This window comes from Eupeodes corollae, chromosome 2 (assembly GCF_945859685.1).
Source record: "Eupeodes corollae chromosome 2, idEupCoro1.1, whole genome shotgun sequence".
Taxonomy (NCBI): domain Eukaryota; kingdom Metazoa; phylum Arthropoda; class Insecta; order Diptera; family Syrphidae; genus Eupeodes; species Eupeodes corollae.
Window position 1 is genome coordinate 98,047,198 of NC_079148.1, and position 23,623 is coordinate 98,070,820.

The following is a 23,623-nucleotide window of genomic DNA, read 5'->3' on the forward strand; positions in this document are numbered from 1 at the left end:
TTTTGTATATTTCTAACACAAAAATCAATCCCGACGATAACTAATTTCTGTCGAGTGAAAACTTTTGTTTCAAACGTTAGTTTTAAGTTCGTGTGCTGCCGCATCTGGCGAAACAATCGAGGACACTCGATTGAACCAAAATGTGTGCTGCCAATTCTCGATTGTATCGACTAAACTCGGTTGTATCAAGTTACGTGCTGGCACCCCAGAACATCTATTTGCATGTTCGAAAATCTAATTCACAATAACGAATTGTGGAACACCGAAATTCACTTTCGCAAAGTGTATTCACAAGAAATGAAATGCAGAACATTAGCAAGGGAATCGTCCGCGAAAAATGTGCATACCAAACAAAAGCAATTTGAAATTATGGTGGAAATCGTATGACTTGAAGAAAAAAGTATACCTTGACAAAAGACAAATTTCAACACAAAAAACGAAAGGACTATGAAAAAAATCAGCTTAATCTTTCTAAGCTTGAATCAAAACGAGAGATGTGGTATTTTCAAAACACTGAATGTAAAAAAGGCATTACGATAATTCTCAAGTGATAATAATGACTGAATCTCAATTTTAATTTTTTTCTCGTCTTCTTTGTGATTTTTTTAAAATTTTGCTTTGACAAATCTCATAAGAAATACTTCGAGACTAGGCAAATCTATTCTATAAATAGAAAAAGTAATAGATGATTGTTTTATTTGATTCGAACATTTTACAGAGTACGAATTCATAAACGAATCGAATATCAGATTCGAATCGGATTGGCTTTCGAAACGCATTACAGAGTAGGGCCCCAGGTAGACACATTTTGTTTTACTTCAGCAGCGTACTTTACTAAAGCCTTTAGTTGATCTAATTTTTGTATTTTAAACCTAAGGTATAATTAACTTATATTAAATTAAAGATTGAAACCAACCTGGCTTACACCGGTTTGAACTCAGATCATGTAAGATTTTAAAAGTCGAACAGACTTAAAATTTAAACTGCTGCACCTAAATTTATATCTTAATCCAACATCGAGGTCCCAATCTTTTACAAGTTCAGAAATTGTAAGGATTTACTAAAGTCCTTCAAATGTATTTAACTAAAGAAACCCACTAGCGTTAAGATTAACGATCCGTATAATTTTTGTTTTTACGAGTAGTTCCCTAGGACTCTTTTTTTATAAAAATAAACTACTTTTCCCAAAGCGAAGACAGGGGTGGAATCGGCTAAGCTGATAGTTGACTATCATTTTTTTTTGATACTCAAATTGACTATAATTTTCATTCCGTCTGTGTAAGATGATTCCACTCAATTCAATTCGATTGAACAATTTCACATTCAAATTGTCAAAATTCGTTATTGCCTTGGTGAAATTTTAATTTGATTCTTATAAAATATCTAAATAAAAATTTCAAATTGGCTGATTTTGAATAAAATTCTTACTTTTGTTTTTTTTTTTTCGAATGTCGTAAGCTTTATCGGTCACAGGAATGTGTTTTTTTAAAGAACCAAAGTGAACTAAGAAAATTTTCCAGTCGTTTGTGTAAACGTCTGGTAGCTCTATTCGGAATAAACACACTTGTTTAAAAATGACTATCACATTTTTTTGTGGCAGCATTTAGATCAAATTCAATCATTTTAATTGTCATTTATCAACAATCACCTTAGCCGATTCCACCCCAGATAAACGAATTAATTTGTTCTTGAAATTATAGGGTGATATAATCAACTATTCACTTAAATTATCAACTTCACTGATAAAAGATGCACGTATAATTTCATACTTGCTATATTTTGAATACTCAAATGAAAGTAGAATTCAATGGTTCCCTTAAAAAACGACCATGCATAAACTTCTTTGTTTGTCGTAAATAAATAATAATAATAGAAAAAAAAATAAAAACAAAATAAAAATAAAAGATTTATTATTTGATTGATTTAATTAAATACGTTTTATAAATAATTTTATTCATAAAAAATGAACACCATTAACCCTTTCCATTTTTGTTTTGCTTACTACAAGAAATATTATTACAAAGTTACATAAAATAAAAATAATTATATTATATTTTATATGTTAAAAAAAACATCACATTTTTTTTTCTTTTAATTTAATCTGTTCTAATATAATTATTATTAATCAATTAAACAAACAAACAAAATAAAATTGCTGAGAAAGTCTATAAAAATAGATTTGCGAATTTATGTATAAATCAATAATAGTATTTGTTTTATCAAAAAAAAAAGTCAATAATATATATATGTATATATAGTTAATATATGTTGTGTATGCTCTTTACAATAGTAAATATTAATATTTTATTTATTTAACTTATATTTTTCTCTAACTAGAGAGATAATAGCAAATAAATATCTAAATAAGTCGCGCATTTATTTACTATACAAACAAAATTGAAACATGGATTCTAGCTCTAATAATTTTCATTTTGCTAATACATTTATAATATATATAAAACAATGCCAACCGATATTTATAATAATCAAATCATTTTACAAAACTATTAAAATATAGTCTGTCAATGCAAAGTTGACGCACGCATCCATAAACTATACCACACACGTAACGATACGTATAATCAACTGCATTATGCCTGCAAAAGCTTTATTCTCGCTGACTCTTTTTGTTTTAAATTATTTAATTTAAATATTACACTTGAAAAAACAAAGATGCGTTATATAAATGGAAGTGGAAAATTTACGATTAAAAAATATATATATATGCATGTATTTATCTGTAGTTGTCCCATTTTTGTGTTTCATAAAACCTATATAAATTTCTTTAAGAAATATATTAATATATAGCTTGTTATATGTTAAGACATATATAATATAAATATATATATGTTTCATTTTTGTATGCGTCTAAGTGATTTGTATATAAATTGTATATAAAATCAATTTGTCTAAATAGAATTAAAATAATAATAATAATAAACTATTATAAAAAAAGAAGTAGTTTAAGCTCAAGCTTGAAATATTAAAAAAAAAATTGTATAACCAATCTCAAAACGCTCAGATTTAAATAATAGTTAAAAATAAAACTAAATAAGGGTAAACAGTTTGATGAATTGTTTTGTTTTCTTTTGTTTTTGTTTTTGTTTTGTTTTTCTGCTCACAGAACATCAAATATCGATCACCAACCTTTTGCTTGTTGCTCATTTTATGAATTTCAGCCGTTTCGTTTTCAATCCTCAATTGCGAGCTCTGATTTTAATCTTATTTCCAATTCTCTCATACCGTTGTCGATTCCGACCTCATCTTCAGGAACTTGGTTTTTTGTCGTTAGGACTTCCTTAGACGATGACGTAGCATCGCCCCAGAAGTTTGATGAACCGATTGGTGGCTGCTTTCTTGGAAGATTGTTGTTCCAAAGAGACTCACTTAGAGAAGTGTGCTGTAAAAATTAAATATACATATTAGATTTTTTTTTTATTTTTGTTTGTCGATATTTGAAGCTAACAATTTTTTGAGGACAACATTTTTTTTCGACTCTTATAAATAGACCTGGTGAAATGTGCAACTTGTAAGGCTAAGAAATACTAAGAATTTTGAGTGTTCTTTGCTTAAAATGTATAACCATTCAAGCACCCTCAATTTAAAAAAGTAATCAAGTTAACGCCATAAGGGACTTGAAAGTAAGGCAAGTTTCTAGTCTCTGATTGGCCAGCTGCCAACAAATTACCTTTCAATTAAGGTAGATTTAATGGAAAGTTGACTAAAAAGTTAGTCAAGAAAAATCTCCCAAATTGTTAATTTATTTATTTATTTATTCATCAAGCAGATTAATATAATATAATTAACAAATAAAATATAATCTAACAGACTACAGAAACAAGGTTTTAACTTTAGTTATAAAGAAGTGCAATTTAAATAAAAATATCTAATTATGTAAGGCTAAAACTTGAACCACTAGTGTAGGAGTTAGAAATAAATATAATAAATATTTTTGGTATTAAAAGAAGTCAACATAATTACAAATGATATTAGATTCTCTTTTTGAATGATAAAAGAAGTAATTTTTCAATTTATTTTAGTGATTTTTACTTGTATTGGAATGATGCTATAAAGTTTCATAGTGCTGGCCACGCTATTGGTGGTTGTTTGTTCGGTTTCAAAAAAAAACTTAAAAGATAAATTTTCGTTCAGATTTCTTGAAATTTCTGGTAATGTTGTTCTGACTGCTAAGTTTGGTGACGCGAATTTCCATTTCATACCTCGATATTTAAATGGTTCAAAAAAAAAAAATTGGGCGGCCGATATAATTTTGAGTCTTTTTGTATACTTGGCAATTTAAATGCTCGGACGGCTGAGGCCCAATTTGTTGACAAGTGTTTATTGAGTAGTACTTCCATTGCCTCTGAGATACGAGTATCTAAAGATAAAACCATAGACACAAAAGGAAAGAAATTACTAGATGTTTTTGAAAACATAGGTGCGGTGATCATCAATGGCAGAACGTTTGGCGATATGAATGGTGAGTTTACCTTCTGTGGTGCCTGAGGTAGTTCAGTCATAGACTATTGCGCATGTTCGTTTGATTTTTTACCTTTGATAGAACATTTTTCTATAGTAAGCAAAGCTTTTTCTGATCACATGCCTCTCAGCCTGCGCCTCTCTTTCCCTTCAAACCACAATCAGAATGTTACGCAATTGGTGCTCCCTCAAAAACTCTACTGGTCCGAAAATAATCGTGTAAAATATATAGTTACGCTCAATCGGTTATCTAACTGCCGTTATATTTTTTCAAATATGACAATAGAAGAAAAAGTCAGCTCTCTCCTGAACAAAATTAACAATGCTGCCGGTAAGGGTAAGGCTTGTAAACGTTTTATTCAAAAAAATAAATGGTTTGATTATGAATGTTTTCGCGCTCGAAATAGGATGTTAAAACAGATCAATCTTTACCGAAAATATAATATCGGATTATATAAAAGACTTTACATAGAGAGGCGGTCTAAGTACTTAGGTATCTGCAAAAATAAAAAAATCAATTTTGCATACAAAAGCATTGAAAAGCTTAACACAGTTAGGAATGCTAGTGATTGGTGGAATTTAGCTAACTCGATGAAGAAATGTAAACCAAAACAAAATGGTAATCTTAAAAGTCAAGACTTTATGTTATATTTTAGGTCACTTTTTTCAAAATCTGTAAATGATCTTCATTTCTCTTGGGCTATGCCAAAAAAATAGATAACTTTCTTGACTCTCCTTTTGATATGTGGGAGCTTTTGCATGTAATACAAAGAGCAAAGAATAAAAAAGCGCCGGGTGAGGATAGAGTGAGCTATGAATTTTACAAAAATGATCCAATTTGTTTTTTTTTTAAAGAAGTTCTGTGTCTATTCAATCAAATTTATCTCACCGAATGCATTCCTTTCTCTTTTCGTAAATCAATTATTATTCCACTTACAGAATCCTTCAACAGCTTTATGAGAACACAACATGTCGGATGTGGGATCAAACATCGTTGTCGGAGTACTTCTTGGTTAGCCAGGGCGTAAAGCAAGGGTGTTTGTTGAGCCCACTTCTATTTGCTCTTTATCTGAATGACCTTCATGAAGACTTACCCGGTGGGGTGTTTGTGGCGAATATGGTGATTAAGATTTTACTTTATGCAGATGATCTCGTCTTGCTCTCTAACTGCCCTGCTGATTTGCAACTTATGATTGATCATCTTTTCAAGTATTGCTCCCTTTGGGGCCTGAAAATCATCTTAAACAAGTCAAAGAGAGTTGTTTTCCGTGATGGTGCAAGAATTTCTATGAATCTTAAATGGAATTATGGAGAGAACCCCATTGAAATAGTAAACCATATTATAAATATCTGGGTGTTATACTTTACTATAATTTGTCTTTTAATAAACATCTCGACTCTAGGCTGGTTGTTTCAAAAAATGAAATTAATGCAAAGTGGTCAAATTATATTAAAAACTTTAAAATAGTAATTTCTAAAAAACTTAAAATTTTTAACACTGCAGCTAAATCAATTATGTTTTATGGCACTCAGGTTTGGGGCTACAAGCGATTTGAGCAGGTTGAAAAACTATTTCGGTTTTTCATAAAAAAAATGCTGTACCTCCACAGTAACAACCCAACTATATGTTACATTTAGAAACTGGCCTCACTCTCTTTATGTTCAAACTCTACGACTCCATTTTAATTACATAAGAAAAACTCTTAAATTGCCTAGATCCAGATTAACACGTATCCTTGCAGAGGAGACAATCGCTGTAAACATTTATTGGGCCCGCGAATGGAGAGATATATGCAATAATCTAGGTTTAGATATAGATACTAACTGTTTTACTTCTCCATCTTCCTTGATCGATCTGCACGAAAATATTATTGAAAGCTTGGTAAATTTCGAAACCTCGGAAAACATCAGTAGTGCCAGAAATTCACAATTCCGTGATCTTTACCCTCAACTCGAATACTACTCTAAAGTCTAAACCATATTTTTCCGACAAAAATTCTTCCCATTTTGTTAGCCTCGTTCTCAAAGCTAGGGGTGGGCTCCTCAATATTAACGCCAAAGCTTTCAAAAAAAATACAGTCGGTACTTGCAGAATTTGCAATCAAGATGAAGTGGAAAACACGTACCATTTTATTGGCAGATGCCCAGTTTTCAAGAACTCTAGACTTTCGGTAAAAATGTACTTTCTTCAGAAGACCTCTATGAAATTTTAAACGGCAAAAACTTTCAATCTCTCTTCGGTTTTTTAAATTATTGTTTAAAGTATAGAAAGTTATTATTAAATGAATTTTGTCAATAAAAAAAAGAATAAGTAATGATTAATAGGAATACGAAATGTAAAAAATAACGTTGTAGTTATTATTTCAATAATTTTATAATAAGATTTATATTAGTATATATTTAGCCAAGCTGACAGACAACAATAAAAGTTATGTCAATAATACTGTAATATTAACATTACATTATTAAGATTTTGTGAAAAATTTTGTACTGATTTAGTAAACAATGAATTATTAATAAAATCTTTTATCTATCTATCTATATATATATCGACTAAGGACAAAAGTGAAGGGCAGTTTATATGAGAAGTAATAATATCACGTATGAAAACCACTGAAAAATACTGACGGCGAAAATCAAGTGGTGTTAGACCAAGCAGTTTACATCTGGTTTCATAAGGAGGCATTTCAATGATCCAATTTAGTCGGTGAACTACAATTCGCGAAAACTTTTTCTGAATCCTTCCAATTCTTAAACAATGAGTTTTATAAAAAGGATTCCAAATTACTGAGCAGTATTCTAGGGAAGATCTCACATAAGCATAAAATAATGACCGAAGGGTAAATGGATCTTTAAACTCTTTTGAGTTGCGAACCACAAACCCTAACATAGTATTTGCTTTAGCAACAACAAAATCAATATGGGAGTTGAAGTTTAGTTTGTAATCAAATATTACACCTAGGTCTTTCTTTCCTTTAAGCTTAGTAAGTTTTGTTTTATTTATTTCGTATTTAAAACAAATTTAACTAAGACTACGAGAGAAAGATAAAGATTGGCATTTAGAAACATTTAAGAAAAGCTGGTTAGTAGTGCACCACACAGATAAGCGCTCAAGGTCACTTTGAAGTAAAAGACAATCGTCCAAGGATTTGATACAAAGGAATATTTTGATATCATCCGCAAACATTAGGCAGAGAGAATTGTTGATAACCGAAGGTTTGTCATTGATTAATATAAGGAATAGAAGGGGTCCCAAGTGACTTCCTTGAGGAACACCAGAAGTTACATGAATCACTTCAGAAAGTAAATCATTAACGCGGACAAACTATGTTCTACCTATGAGATAGGACGCAAACCATTTTAAACTATTAGAATGGAATCCGATAGATTCCATTTTTTTTTTAAATAGTATAAAATGGTTGACCCTATCGAAAGCCTTCGAAAAGTCCGTAAAGACTACATCAGTTTGAAACCCGTTTTCGAGATTTCTAGAATTTGGTTACAAATAATAGATAGGTTTGTTGTAGTGGATCTTCCGGCTATAAATCCATGCTGAGATGGCGCAATCGTTTCTTGGAGAATAAAGGTTAGTTTATCATAAACTATTTTCTCGAAAATTTTGGGAATCGTAGACAATTTACTTATAGGACGGTAATTAGAAACATCCTGTTTAGAGCCAGATTTATGGATAGGAATAATATAGGAAATTTTCCAATCGTCAAGAAAAAGGCCCTTTTCGAGAGAAACATTGAACAGTAGAGTTAATGGCCTTGAAAGAGCAACAGCACAGTTTTTCAATACAATTGGTGGAATGCCATCAGGTCCCGGTTGACTAAGTCTACTTCTATCAAAATGACATCTGATCATGCTTTTTCATTCAACTAAAAGCGGAACTTTATTACTCTATGATTTATTTATTTTCTGCACAACTCTATTTAATGTTTTCTGTAAATGGTTTTTTGTCAATTCGGAAAAGAAATAAGTAATATTTTTTTACAATACAAAATAAAAATCGTGATGGACTTGTAGCTTGCCTGAGAGGTCATTGTAGACAATAATTTGTTTGACACTTTTTGTACTATCAACTTTAATTAGAGGTTTGCGAAGAAAAGTCCTGAATTTGAAATTCACAACACTTGAAAAACTACTTAGTTGCCTTGATCAAAATTTACGTTCAAAAAATGAAATTGACTGCAAATGAAGTCCCTTATTTTTTTTTATACTCAAGGGGATATAAATACACTTATAATGATTATACACAGTGCGAGTAATTAGGAAGGGAGGATAGGATTTGAAAGGAGATACCGATGCATATTGGTTTTGAATGCCTGCACATTGTAATTAGTGAGAAACATTGAGTCTGGTAAAGCATTCCACATTCGTGTAGTGCGACTAAAAAAAGAATCTCTGTACTTTAAAATACGACCGAAAATGGGCTTAAGGATAAACTGATGGGCGTTCCTAAAAGAACTAGTATTACGGTTGAATTGTTTGAGGGGAGGAATGCAACTGGCTATTTCATTAGAGCATTGCTTATGGAGGTAGGTAGGTAGAAATGGCGACCTCAAGGCAACCTAGCCTGAGATCCAATTAGCGCTATAGTGCGCCGTTTTGATACCAAAAACTCGTTTGATCTTTGATTGAAAGGGATAGATTGATAGAGAAGCTTCATAGCGATTATGTTAGAGCCATTTTGTCGCATTGAGAAAAAAGATTAGGTCTCTAATCTTTGTCTCAGATAGCTCATCAAGTTCTTGAAAGAATGCTTTTCCAAAGTATTTCATTGTTGTGTTTGCCAAAGCAGGACATTTGCAGAGGAAATGGATTATCGTTTCACTTTCTCTTTGGCCACTACAGCTACGGCAAAAGGTGTTGTAAGAGATACCCAACTTCTCTGCATGAACTTCTATAGGCCAATGTCCGGTACAAACCGCAACAATCCTGGCTATGTCTTGCCTTGGCCTGCATAGAAGATCGTTTGTACGGGTTTTGTTATAGGTGGGCCATATCTTCCTAGATATAATGCAGTTGGGTAAATTGCTCCACCTTCGGTTTGATTCAGTTGGGTAGATAGAAAAGATTTTACCCTTCATAGCACCAAGAGGAATGTTAACCATTTCCACAAGTGGGCTATGAAGGGCCGATCCTTGTCTGGCTAGCTCGTCAGCCCGTTCATTTCCCACAATACCACTATGGCCCGGAACCCAGATCAGGGTGACACCGAGGTTAATATTCAGGCTCGCAAGCTCATTGCGACATTGCTGGACCAATTTAGATGAACATATGGCCGAGCTAATGGCTTTGACAGCTGCCTGACTGTCTGTAAAGATAGCCGCATTTCGGTTTTGGTTATGCTTATGGAAGTAGCGATAAAATAATGAGAGACATGAAACCTTACGACGGTGCTCGAGAGATGCAAAACTTTCAGTTAGACAACGGTCACCTATCATTTTTAGAGCTCTCTTTTGAATTCTGTCCAAGAGACTCAAGTGGGTTATAGGAGCACCTGCCCAAATATGGGAATTGTTCTCAAGTTTTGGACGAATATAGGCTTTATAAATTATAGCCAGATCAGAAGGGATAAAAAACTTCTTGCATCGTCTGAGAAAACCTAAACACTTAGCAGCATTTTTGGCGATGTCAAATATGTGATCAATCCACAAAAAGTGGTTTGTAATGCACATACCTAGGATTGATAGCTGTTCAGTCTCCTCGATGCAAGTACCGTACGCTTTTGCGACAGTAGACAGCATTGAGTTTTCGAAGCATTAAATTCTACACGGTTTTTGATTCCCCATTGAACAATGCTGTCAAGATCAGAATTTAATGAGCTTATCATACGTTCCGAAACAAGGATGAGAATCTAAAAACGAATATGAAAAGCCGAAGGTACTGTCATCCGCGTAACAATTTAGTGGGTTAGAAGTTTCGGACAAAAGATCATTTATAAAAATGAGGAAGAGCGTCGGAGACAAAACGGAGCCCTGGGGCACACCAGCGTTTATTTTGTGAATACCAGATTTGAACCCGTCCAATACTACTTGAATTGAACGGTCCGAAAAGTAATTTCTAACCCAACGAAGAAGGGATTCATGCAAACCTAAAGCACGCATTTTCGATAAGAGAGCATGATGCCAAACACTATCAAATGCTTTTGAAATATCAAGTGCAATAATCTTACTTTCTCCAAAACGATGTAAAGATTTGTTCCACTCTTCGGTGAGATAAACCATGAGATCACAAGTGGACCTATTGCAACGAAAGCCATACTGCCGGTTAATAAGAAGCTTACGTTCTTCAAGATATTTCTTAAGCTGAAAATTGATCAGCGTTTCCATGACCTTGGAAAGAAGGGATCTAAGTGCAATTGGACGATAGTTAGATGGTGAGGAGGATTCGCCTTTTTTAGGGACAGGCTGGACAAATGCAGTTTTCCATCCACTCGGAAAGAGACCTGTAGAATAGGACAGATGGAAAAGCTTTCGCAGTGGTTTTGCCAACGTTGAAGAACACCTCTTCAGAACGATAGCGGAGATACTATGTTGTCTGAACCTGCCCAATACTTTTTAATCGGAACAGAAAAAGGCGTTGTTGAGTTTCTATGTCAATAATTTGGCTTCTGAAGTGAGATTAATTGCTAATGAACAAAAACCGTAGTCACTTAGATCAAATCACGAAAGTATATTAGAAAATGTATTTTTATGAAATATTTGTCTGTAATCTTAAAGAACTTTTATTTTCAAAACTAAAATTGTAACTTACTTGGTTTACTGCTTTAACCTAAACGTTTAACTTGCCGAGTTTTAGAAGCAGTGTAGGACGAATGATTTTATAAAGAATTCTGAAACCACCTCCACCTAAAAGTCCAATGTTCAGCTGCCTATGTATAAGCAGATCGCTTCGCACGACCCCATCTTCGGCACTGGACACCTTACTCTACCTAACACCTCTTGATATTTTAGCTTACAAATAGCTGCAAGCTCTGCTATTCGCCTCAAAGCTTCGTCGTTCTTCTTAGGTATTTAGAATCAATTCCAAATCACACAGACTACACCATCTCCCAAATGCAATTCGACAGAAACTGCTAGATCTCGGTACCTTCCAGATCTTTCTGGGAGGATAGGGCATTCCAAAAGAAGGGGTTGGTGGAGGTGTGTACTGTGTACGACTGTATCAACAAGACTCAGGAAAATTCTGACCAAGGATTCAGTCACTCTAGGATCTCTCAAAAAACAGCTGGACTCAATCCGGTGGCGAAACGCTTGAGCTCCTTGTGATTACTCATTTTCCTGGCTGCGTAACTGATATCTGCAGTCTAGAAACAGAGTCTCATATAGAAATCCTAGTACCATCGGATATTATAACGGAAGAAAGGAAAAAATGTGCCATTCACTCCTTTTCCCCGTACAAATCCCTTGGTCTGCATAAAACTTATCATCCCACATCTAGCTAGCATTTTCAATAATAGCCTTATATGGGGGTATATTTCTTATCGTGGCATGAGGTAAAGGTAGTTTTCATCCCTAAGACCAGTAAACCTAGCCATAAGGAGTCCAAAGACTATAGACTCATTAGTCTAACATCGTTTATTTTGAAAACTTTTGAAAGGCTAATTGATATACACATCCGAAGCACCCTGAAACCGGACTGTATATCGGAATTTCAACATGCCTACGTTAAAGGAGAAAGCGTTGAAACAAAGTTGAAAAGGCAACAACACAGTGGATAATGTGTATGCTCAGAGAGAGACAAATTAACTCTGAGCTAGCGGAAGAAAGGGTGAGAGTAACCACATCCAGGGGCACCCCTCAGGGTGGAGTTCTCTCACCGCTACTTTGGGTTCTTGTCACGAACGGAATACTCTCTAAATTGAAATCAAGTGGAGTAAGGATAATAGCCTACACTGATAATCTTGCATTACTAGCGACTGGCAAGTCCCTACCTACTATCAGTGAATAAACCGAATACGCCCTCTCGTTGGTAAGTAAATGGACTAGGAACGGTGGGCTGACAGTCAATCGAGCTAAAACAGAACTAGTGCTATTTACTAACAAGCGCAAAATACCTGATTTTAAAATACCTTCAATTAAAGGCTGCACTCTTAAAATTTCTGATCACGAAAAGTATCTCGGTGTGATCTTAGATAAAAAACTAAACTGGGGCCTGAACACCAAAGATAGATTCAAAAAGGCATCGATTGCCTTTTACTCCTGCAATAGAATTTTCGCAAAAACCTGGGGACCAAACCTTAAAATTATCAGATGGATGTATTCGGCAATAATTAGACCAATACTAACCTATGGTAATTTGGTATGGTGGAAAGCTTTAGAAAAGAGCACGAACCTGAAACCTTGCTCAAGAATCTGCGGCCAAAAGTGCCCTGAGACTTAGTCAAACTAAAGTCTGAATAAACAATTCCATAGGACATACCCAGATCCTTCTATTATTAGCTATTTATACTGATGGCTCTAAAATGGACACTGGTGTAGGGGCAGGCTTCCATTCTGAAGCTCAAAAGTTAACCGCCTCGCTTATGCTTCCAAACTACAGTAGCGTCTTCCAAGCGGAGGTCCTGGCAGTGACAACAGTTGCTAAAAAGTTACCAATGATGGCGATACCACGAGCTGATATCACCTTTTGCATTGATAGCCAAGCGGCAATAAAAGCGATTACTGCAACTGAGGTAAAATCAAAGCTTGTTTCATGCTGCCGCGAAGAGCTTAAGGTTCTTGGCGCACAGCACAACATTAGACTCTGCTGGGTCCCAGGCCACAGCGATATACTAGACAACGAGAAAGGCGATGAATTAGCAAGATTAGAGTCAATGCTTGACGTAAGCCAAGCTCAGCTAGTTAGCACCCCTACCTGTTACTTAAAACACGAAATCTCAAAAAGAATAACTATCAAGGCCCATAAAAGGTGGAACATTCTTGACGCCTGCGGCACTACAAGAAAGATCTGGCCCTGTTTTAACAAACAAAGGACGGAAGGAATTATGCAGCTACATAAGGGATAACTTCGATATCTTGTAAGCATAATCACCGGACATAATCTGTTAGGTTATCATATTATGAAAAAGATGAGAATCAGTTCAGATGATCTATGCAGAGGATGCGGTGACGAGGAGGTGCAAGACACTCCGCACTTTCTGTGTCACTGTCCCGCACACTCCCATCAAAGGAAGAAACTGCTTGGCAACTATTTCTTCGGGGATTTAGAAGAACTTTCTAGTACGCCAGGTGCGAACATTCTAAACTTCGTCAAAGCCTCTAAATAGCTTGACTAACTGAACACATTATATTTTCTTATTAGCTTGAGTAGCAGTACTCACGGGTATCACAATGGATCTGTATTGATCTAAGTGTGACGGTAAAGACATCAACTGTAAGCCCCTCAACCTAATCTAACCTAATCATATTAGCATAATTAGCCTCTCACGTTTCGTAAGGGACTCAAACTGGTTTCATTGAGCTTAGGAGGAAGCCTCAAGATTCATGTGGTATCACATACTTATAGTCTATCATGGAGAGCCATTTTAACCTAACTTAATCTCCACAAACCATAGAGAAAGCGAATAACAGATGGGCTTACACCCAATTGTAACATATCTTGTTGTTTAACGCGTAAAGCAACTCATTTTTGGAGCAATCTTACCTAGGTTATACATAAGCTTCGTTATATATTGTCTCAAACGCTTCATGATTAGCTGAATAAAATTTAACTTAACGAGGATCCTTAAATCCAATCGCAACGGACTAACAACTGTGTTGTTTCTTTTTCGGTCAATGGCCAATTTAAACTAATCTAACCTTGTTCTACTGCAGTAATAGTTTATTTTTTTCTTTGTTCCTTGCAAATATTTGAATTTAACTATGAGTGTAGTGCCGTAGCCTTCATGGTTTACCCATGAAATTCATTAAAACAAAACAACTAACTAGGTAGGCAACCAGAAACCCTTTATGTTTCGGTTAGTTGCTCACAACAACAAACTACCATTCCGTTCCCTCCACAAACGACCAAATACGACCGAGGCAAACTTTGAAAAGGTGAGTCAACCGTCATTTTGCCAAGACCTTTTTTTTTAATTTAAACACAGTGCGAGCATTAGGAAAATAGGTAAGGATTTAAGAGGAGATACCGGTCAACATTGGTCTTAAAGTTCTGAACATGAAAATGGGAGGGAAAAACAGAGTTGGCTAAAGCATTCCACATTCTCGATGTGCGATGTAAAAAAGAATCTCTACGTACGAGACAGTACGCCCGAAATTGAGCTCAATGGTAAACTGATGAGCATTCCTGAAAGTGCGAGTATAACCGCCGAATCGTATAAGGGGTGGAATGCAACTGACTAATTCGACAGAACATTGTTTGTTAAAATACCGATAAAACAGCGAAAGGCATGAAAAATTACAACAGAGTTCTAGCTATGTAAATGTTTCGATTATAGTTCTACCGCCTATCATTTTTAAAGACCTTTTTTGTATTCTATCCAAGAGGTTAAAACTTGTTTTAGGGGCACTTGTCCAAATATGCGAATTATATTCAAGCTTTGGACGGATGAAGACTTTGTAAATTACAGCCAGATCAGAAGGGATGAAAAGTTTCTTGTACCGTCAGAGAAATCCTAAGCACCTGGCAGCATTTTTTTGGCAAATATCAAATATATGATCGTTTCATAAAAGGTGATCTGTGATACACATACCAAGTACTGACAGTTGATTAGTTTCCTGGATGCAAGTTCCACTCAAAGATAGTGGCTTCGGGGTATGTTTCGTTTTAACACAAATTCTACACGGTTTTTGACTCCCCATTGGACAATGCTGTCAAGATCTGAATTTAATGAGCTTATCATACGCTGCCGTTAAAGTTCCACATCCGAAGGACAAGACTTTGAATCTAGAAACGAGTATGAGAAGCTGAGGGTACTGTCGTCGGGGAAACAGTTAAATGGATTAGAAGTAGACATAAGATCATTTATGAATATAAGGAAGAGAGTCGGAGACAAAACGGAGCCCTGGGGAGCACCAGCATTTATTTTATGAATTTCAGACTTGAAACCATCTAATACAACTTGTATTGAACGGTTAGAAAGGTAATTTCTTATCCAACGAAGAAGAGATTCATCAATACCAAAAGCACGCATTTTCGATAAGGGAGCTTGGTGCCAAACTCTATCAAATGCTTTTGCAGTGTTCGGTGAGATAAGCCACGAGATCACCAGTGGACCTGTTGCTACGAAAGCCATACTGTCGCTCATTAAGAAGCTTCCGTTCTTCGAGATATTTCTTGTGCTGATAATTAATCAGCGTTTCCATGACCTTGGAAAGAAGAAACGTGAGTGCTATATGACGATAGTTAGAGGGAGAGGAGGATTCGACTTTTTTAGGGACAGGCTGGACAAATGCTATTTCCATCCATCCGCTCGGAAAGAAAACTGTAGAGTAGGAAGATGGAAAAGTTTACGTAGTGGTTTTGCCAGCGATGAAGAACACCTCTTCAGAACAATTGGGGAGATACTATCCGGGCCAGCGGATTTGTGTATGTCAAGGTCTTTCAGTACTCTTGCAACTGCATGAGTACGAGCGTTGGAACCGAGGATGACGTGGTGTTTCTTACGTTTTTTACAAATGACCAGAAATGTTTACTACCTTTGGGACATTGTAGTATTTTTTGCCTTAATTTCTGATCATGCAAAAATTTGGTTCGTCGAATATGACCATTGCAGGTCTTTCTTGTTTAAACTTATTCCGGTTTTCCTCAGTCGGGTTGGCTTTATAACAACGGAATCTTACATCTCTGAACCAAATAACCTCTTTACAGCTCGAATCAAACCATGAGTTCTATTTGGGTTTGATAGATTTCACCCTATTCGGGATAAAATTTCTCATTCCACAAAGTTTCCTTAGTAATTTTGTGTCAAAATAAAAATAAAAGATTGTAAAAAAATGTGTCCAGTTTGTGAGAAAATAAAACTACAAACTTTCGTATTTACCTTTCCAGCAATATTACTATCCCCACTGTCCAATATAAGACCAAAATCATAGTTTGTTGCCGCATTGCTTGCATGACGACTAATGATGTTGTGTTGTGAAGAGGTTCCGCCGCTGCTGCTGTTGCCGCTATTTCCCTGTGATGTATTATTATTGTTGTTGTTGTTATTGTTATTGTTGAACGACTGCAATTCGGATGAGAACTTCTGCAAATCTCTAAGATTTGGAAAGTTGTTCGTGCTCGTGACTTGTCTAAAATTATTATTACTGTTTTCACGCTTGCTTATTTGACCACTTCCTACACCAAACCTCTCGAAATTAACATTTACTGCAAGTGCATCGTTATTAAACAAAGACGACGACGACGAGCTTGATGGATCCATTTGCTGTTTGGAGTTTGAGTTGGTATTGTCATTGTTGTAAAGCCATGACTGTGTCGATCCTGATTGACCACTCATTCTATTGGCGATTTCTTGGAAAGCAGCTAGGCCTCCAATGTTGTTCATACTATTATTGCTGGCACCTAAGCTATCGCTTACGTGGTTAAAGCCCTTGTACATTGGGCAAATTGGACCGAATTTACTAATGGAGGTGGGAACGTCAAAAGGTAGATTATCCTCGTCAAGAATCGAATCAGAACGAACAAAGCTGTCACGTGTATCGCGCAACAAGTTTGCCGCTGCACTAACGTCTTGAAGGCTCTGGGAAGATGCCGCCTGCTGCCAATACGCATTCAGAAGATCATCCTTGGATAGAATAGAATTACTTCTATGGTTGTTGCTATTGGTGGTGCTTGTTGATGAGTTGCTACTACTGTTGCTGTTTACCAGTTGAGCCAGTTGCGAAGCAGCAGAATTTTTATATATTTTGCTACCGTTCATCAAGGCTGCAGATGACTTTGTGAATTCAAGATCCTTGAGATATTCTAAATGTTTTTTGTCCGGATGGATGGGGAATATAGGACTGGAGGGAGCATCACTGTTGCTAGTGCTATTGCCACTCATATAGGATGAAGCACTTTGAGCATTAAGACCAATGTTCATAAGATTTCCACTGTGCTGCTGCTGTTGTTGTTGTTGCTGCTGCTGATGGTGGTGCTGGTGCTGCGTTGACTGGTGTTGGTGTTGATGCTGCTGACGTTGATGGTCCCATAGATTTGACTGCCGGATTCCATCTACGGTGAGTTTTCCATACTCATTGGCACTGCCCAAGTAGGAGGTTGTATGACCAACTGGATTATGTCGTGAAGGTCGTATTCCAGATTGTTGCATTGAAGATGGAACCTGGTTATTGAAACCAGACGAACCCGTGTACATATCCGATGGCCCAAAGCTGCTTGCAGTTGGGCATGATTTTGTGTGGAATACGGGTTGTTTTATAGGGGGCTGCTGTGTTCCAGACTGAGGAAAATTGCTATGGTGGGATCGAGGCGATGTCAGCGACATGCCGCTTCCGAGCACAGACGCAGAATTCCTTGGCAAAGGAGGTGGTGGCGGAAAATTTAATGCCGAGTAGTGGCTGTCGTAGCGATGCCTTTGGGATTGCGGAACCGGACTTTGCCCATGCATTGACGGTGGGATCAAATCCACATAGCTAGGTGGTGCTGATGGCATTCCTACTTGCGGTTGTGGATGATAAGGCGCTGACATGGACGCTACGGGCGATGGTTTACTAACTACACTACCAAATCTCAAAGGCGAAGGTAATTCATCCGGTGGGAGACACGATGAGGACAGCGAAGGCGGCGGTGCGTCCAGGTAATCTGAAGCAGTCTTCTTCGTGTTTGCAATTGGAGTTTTTGTACTATTCTTTCTATTCTTCGCCCGGTACCGCTCCAGTTCCTCATCAGAATGGGCAAACGTGCAACTGGTTCCACGTGGACAGATTCTCCGAAGTGTCAGATCTCGACAAAGACTGATTTTATACTTAGTATTGGGGTTAGTTGTTGATGATTCCTGCAGCTTGCGGTTGCCATGATGTTGAACAAATTCCACAAGGCCAATGACGACTTGCTTCACAGCATCCAGCGCTTTGGCCACTTCTTGCCATGTGGGAACTGAATTTTCTACACTAGAATCGATGCTGGCCAAGTGTTTGAGATGAGTTCGCAAGCCAGACAGATTTGCCGGGTCCCCAGTCCGCTGAAGAGCAATTACTAGCTCCTGCACTGATTGAGCAAATGATTGTGGCGTTTGGAGTTTGTCGATAATACTTTGCATATGCGACTTATGAATGGTATCACCATAGAGAAGCGACGACCACTGATCAGGGGCTATGCGAAGACCGGCTTCCGTTGCTATTTGGACGATTTGGGCATCATGCTCCCGTCGCAGGGCATCATATGTACGGAATTCTTCTTTCAACTGCATCAGCGAAGAGTCAGCTTCCCTTTTGGATACCTTAAAGCAACTAGCACGATACAACAGCTGAACGACATGACCTATACTGGTTTTAGAGGCCTGCGGGAAGTGTGGCTCCAGACGTTGAACAACAAACATAACGAGAACCTTTCTTGATAAAGCAGATCCATCTTCCAGGGCTAATAGAACTAGTTTAAGTACTTCTTCTTGCATGGCCGGACCAAGGAATTGACAGCCGCGTGATCGTACAGCTGCCCACAAGTTTGAGCTCAATTGTTGCGGATTCTGATGTTGCAATATAAGTTCAGTGACAGTACGTTCGCCCAGCGAACGCGCTGCTCTCAATGCTCTCGATCTTCCCTCATCTTCCATCAATTGGCAATTGACTAAAGTGACTAATTTTCGTTGCATTGGACGCGAAAGCAGACTTCCGAAATTACCATTGTTTATGAATGGCTTTAAATGTAGGGCGAGACTTTCGATGCATTTCTTTCCAAGCTTATAGCACTGTTTGTCGTCCGGCAACAGACTTTGAACGCTGGGTATAGTTGTGGCAGATGCTTCTGATTCAGCAGCCAGACTGGCAGCCGTTGTTTGTGCACCATTGTTGAAAGTGGTGTTGCTGCTGCTGCCACTGCCACTAATGCAGCCACTGCTGTTGTTGGGAGTGACCAGCAACAACAAAGCATAATTAATAGGTAGATTTTCTAAATCGGTTGTAATTGAGGTCTATTTCAAAAAGAAAATTAGAAAATAATTTAAAATATTTACTTTTAAATTTTTGAATTCTATGTTACCTGGTCAAATGGACATTGCTTGTTGTGAAGTGTGGCTAAACAAGTGCGGCATATTGTGTGGCCACATCCTAAGCTTATTGGAGGACGTTGATTTTCTGCAAACTCGTTACAACAAACGGGACAGGATAAAAAGTCTGTCCATGAGGGCGCCTGTATCGGCATTCTGTAAAAATACACAAATTTACAATTGGTTACTTAATATTTTCTTTCACTTAAGCTTAAATAATATTGTTATAATTAAATTCTTATTAAATCTGGTTGTTTTCAAACCTAAAAGAAAACTTAAACCATTTTTTAATGTCAAGTTAAGAAAATGTTGGTGTTATTATTTTAAGTATGACAAAATATAATAAATAGATGCAGGATTCCAAACACCTCTTTCATATACTCATGTACGAGTACCCATTTGAGACAGTCAATGCAGACGCCAAACAGAGCGATAAAAAATGTGTACGTGGACCCAAAAGTATTAAGACGCCCAAAAAGGGAGAGTAAGAAACAAAATGTGGTTGGTTTCTGTTTTAATAAGTGGAGTTAGAGACCACATACGATTGCTGCCTTCTTATAGTGGTTCATCAGTCAAGCGAATAGAATTACACAAGGAGAGAATGTGCAGGCCAAATTAATTTCCATAATTAAAATCCGGCTTAGTGCAACAAGACTGTAGGAAAAGATCTCCTTTAAGGTAAAACAAAAGTGAGGAGTCTTCGGTAAATTTGATTTTATGATAAGTAGACATATTAAGTCCCTCAAGTGATGTTTTAACATTCAAGTTGTTACTCTTTCATGTTTTAAAATCCTTTTTTCAAAACTGACACTGGGTTTGCTTTAAACGGGGACATTGAAGAGGTAAGCAACTATTATTATTACTTATTACAAATGAAGTAAACTACAGATCTTCTTTTTTTTCGAGCAAACCAAAACCAAATCTAACCTTAAAGAATAATCACATGAATCTCCCTCCGCTTGCCCTTATCGCAACTAATTATGTTTTAAGCCATTCGTATTCGCCTTAAAAAAGTCAAGGGAGCGGTCTTAGATATGCGCCTCCATTTGATTATTAATTGTAAAGAAAATATCTTAAATTCTCAGTTAAAAATATTATGGCATTTGATTGCTGCTTATCTCTAGAACCCTTAGTTTACGGCCTTTTCTAGATTTCTGGATTCCTTTGTTTAACCACCATCAAACATTAACTACATATTCAATTTGCGTAGCAGAGCATGTCCATAGTGAACTTAAAATAGCTCCAACTCCGATTTGGAAGAGGTATTCAGCTAAATAACGCCCCCGAAAGTCAAATGATTTAAAAAATAAAAATACAAAAATTATTGACCCATTTGAAATTTTTGAAGAAAAACAAAATGAAGAGGTATGTTAATAGACTTGAGATTTTCATTTTCATCATTCAATTTACGATTGAAATATTATTCACGCGCTTCAATAATAAGCAAATAGGTAGGTTAGGTATGTACAGACACAGAGCAAGAAGGAAAGCAAATTGAATATTGAGATATTTATTGTGATGATGGTGATGACGACGATGACTAACAAAGTCCGCAAGAGAATGTCACACATTTGACTTTTTACTGACGACCTTTGCGCGAGGACAGACGACAGATGACAAACACTCACTCCATAAGCTAATAAATAACCAATAAATTAACATTATTTTCGTACATAAATAGGTACAATATAAAATGATTTGTCGTAGCAATGGCAATAGCAAAGGCAAACACCACAAAACAGCCATATGTGAACATTCCAGTTCAAGATCACACGACATCATTTGTTCCAAAATTGCAAACGTGTATATTCTATAGCGTAGGTATACCTATGCATGCAATGGAACTTTGGAATTATAATTTTTTCATTTTTTCATTTTTCAATACATCTTATTACATTGTTAATTGATTGTACAACAATTTGAGAGCAAGAAAAATAAAATAAATTATCAGCAACTGGGTCACAAGATACACCAGAGAATTTAATGAAAAAAAAAAAAAAGTTTTCCACTACTGCTGATGCTTTGACTTTGATACTCCTACCGCTAACTACCAGCTGGTTTGATGATTTGTATTCGTCATGTCAGGTGAAAAAAAATTCGTCTAAATTTTCTTGAAAATCTTACAACACTACTACTCACTGATCATCAGTTCTCTACACCACACTTATTGCTCATCGAATCAAACCGAAAATTATATATAATCTACAAAACAATATCTACAAAAAGACCGAAATTCATGAACCGACTTGAACTGGTCAATCATAAGTTTTATAGTTCCTCACTTTTCATCTCACATAAATGCAAAACCAAGAGTTGCTAAGGCTTACACATTTTATGTTAAATCCGTTTTTGGAGAATCCTAATAAGGCCTCGAGCTCTTAGTTAGGAACTTTATATGAGTTTTGATTTTCAAAAAAATATAGGTACTCCTCTTGGAATGCGTTTGGCTTTTAAACTTTTTTAACCACGAACCACGAACAAAATAAGAAAAAATACAAAATATAACTCGAATCGAATCGAATTGAATCGAAAGTCGAAATCTCGCAAACGATCTCCTTGGTGTCTCCCAAATATTAAAACAAAATTATTTGTCGTCCAAATCCAAAGTGCCAACTAGACACATATTTTGTTTCTCGTTTTATCCAATGAGAATTGTGGTAAAAACCAGAAAACACACAGCCTGGGTGTCGTATATCTCGTCTGTTTTGCCACATACATATGCATATATAGGTTTATATATATTTCGGAATTGGAATCGAATGGAAAGGGGGGCAAAAGGGGCAGGGGGCAGGCACACTTTTCTTTTTGTCTCTCTGTACAAATTTCACTACCGACGACGACGACAACGACAACGACGACTACGACGTCCGACAAGGCAAAGCGATAGGCGACGACGATGATGATGATGATGTGATGGGGAAATTATTTTCTTGTTCTTTTTCTTGTGTGTGGAAATTTATTGAATGTAAATTTCTAAAAAGATGACTTCTCAAAAACCATTGAATTAACTTTTTGGGAAATTGTAAGGTATTTATTAATAAAACGCGATTAATATTACTTATTTTAATTGGCAGGTACCTTGATATTTAGGCGAAATATACATCACATTTTACGAGTACAATTAATCGGTCATGTAGGCAGAAGGTTCTTTATCTTTTTTGATTTTTGCTTTCTGCCTTTTGCAGTTTTGCTTTTGTTACGTTTCGTTCTCGTTGTTCTGTTCTGCTGACTTCTGCTTGACCTCTCCGACGTGGGGAATGTCAAGATTTGTGATTGACTTTTACTTTGTGTCTTCACTTCTCAAAATTTGATTTGACTTAAGTTTTAAAAGAGTTTTATTACGTGCATAAAAGGTTGTAGATTGCATTGTGAAAGAAATGTGAACATTTGATTTGGCTCAACTTTCCATTACCGCAGCACAAATTTCGACTCGCGGTTTTTTTTATTCGATAGATATGTGCAAATAAATAATAACTATAGCAATTTTAGAGCGAGGAAACATTTATTTCTATTTTTAATTAATTTTTAAAGTTCACCTTTTTCCATACAAAACACTCAAAAATGGTTGATTTTGACATTTCTTCCCTGTTTTTTGTTCAGTGTTGCCATACTTGTTTTTTTTTCTTGGTAATTTCTTTTATTTTAGTGCTCAAATACAAAAGTACTTTTCATAAACCCAAACTCGCACCCACCCCAAATCCTATAGTGACCGCAAGCAATGGGGTTGCAGGGGGCAGCATGCCCCCCCTTACATACCTAGCTGTTAGTACGCCGTGCTATCAATTAAAAAAACTTGTTTTAGGCTCAAAAAATGTAATACAAAAAAAGTAGGGTTAAGTCCGAAAAAGAAAATATTTTTTTTTATGACTTAAAGCTGTTTCCTCGCCCTAATATTTAAAACATGTTCTATTGAGGCCCCTACCTAACTGTAAAAAAAAAATCGTGCTGCGGTAATGGAAAGTCGCCCCTTTTTCTTTAAATGGTTTATAA

General features: G+C 36.2%; 1 protein-coding gene across 4 annotated transcripts; it reads right to left on the bottom strand.

The window, feature by feature from the left end:
* Window positions 1-910: 910 nt before the first annotated feature.
* On the bottom strand, window positions 911-22,846 carry LOC129944084 (roquin-1). Of its 4 annotated transcripts, none has more exons than XM_056053258.1 (4): window positions 22,712-22,846; window positions 19,627-19,789; window positions 16,472-19,558; window positions 911-3,400 (listed from the first exon to the last, which is right to left on the bottom strand). In XM_056053258.1, exons 2-4 carry the CDS (start codon window positions 19,786-19,788, stop codon window positions 3,191-3,193), a joined length of 3,459 nt encoding a protein of 1,152 aa, XP_055909233.1. In that variant the 5' UTR covers window position 19,789; window positions 22,712-22,846; the 3' UTR covers window positions 911-3,190. The 4 variants fall into 4 exon arrangements, with proteins under 4 accessions (XP_055909233.1, XP_055909232.1, XP_055909235.1 ...); XM_056053257.1 differs by lacking the exon at window positions 22,712-22,846 and adding an exon at window positions 21,961-22,457; XM_056053260.1 differs by lacking the exon at window positions 22,712-22,846 and adding an exon at window positions 21,916-21,936.
* Between the last annotated feature and the right edge of the window lie 777 nt (window positions 22,847-23,623).

What these genes read in the sequence shown, in the direction of transcription:
- LOC129944084 (XM_056053258.1), bottom strand. Translation starts at nt 19,788, where the DNA reads ATGCCGATACAGGCGCCCTCATGGACAGACTTTTTATCCTGTCCCGTT. An exon ending in AGCAATGTCCATTTGACCAG is followed by an intron (nt 19,559 to 19,626) that starts GTAACATAGAAT and finishes TTTTTGAAATAG; the next exon opens with ACCTCAATTACAACCGATTT. An exon ending in ATAGTAATATTGCTGGAAAG is followed by an intron (nt 3,401 to 16,471) that starts GTAAATACGAAA and finishes TAATTTTTACAG; the next exon opens with CACACTTCTCTAAGTGAGTC.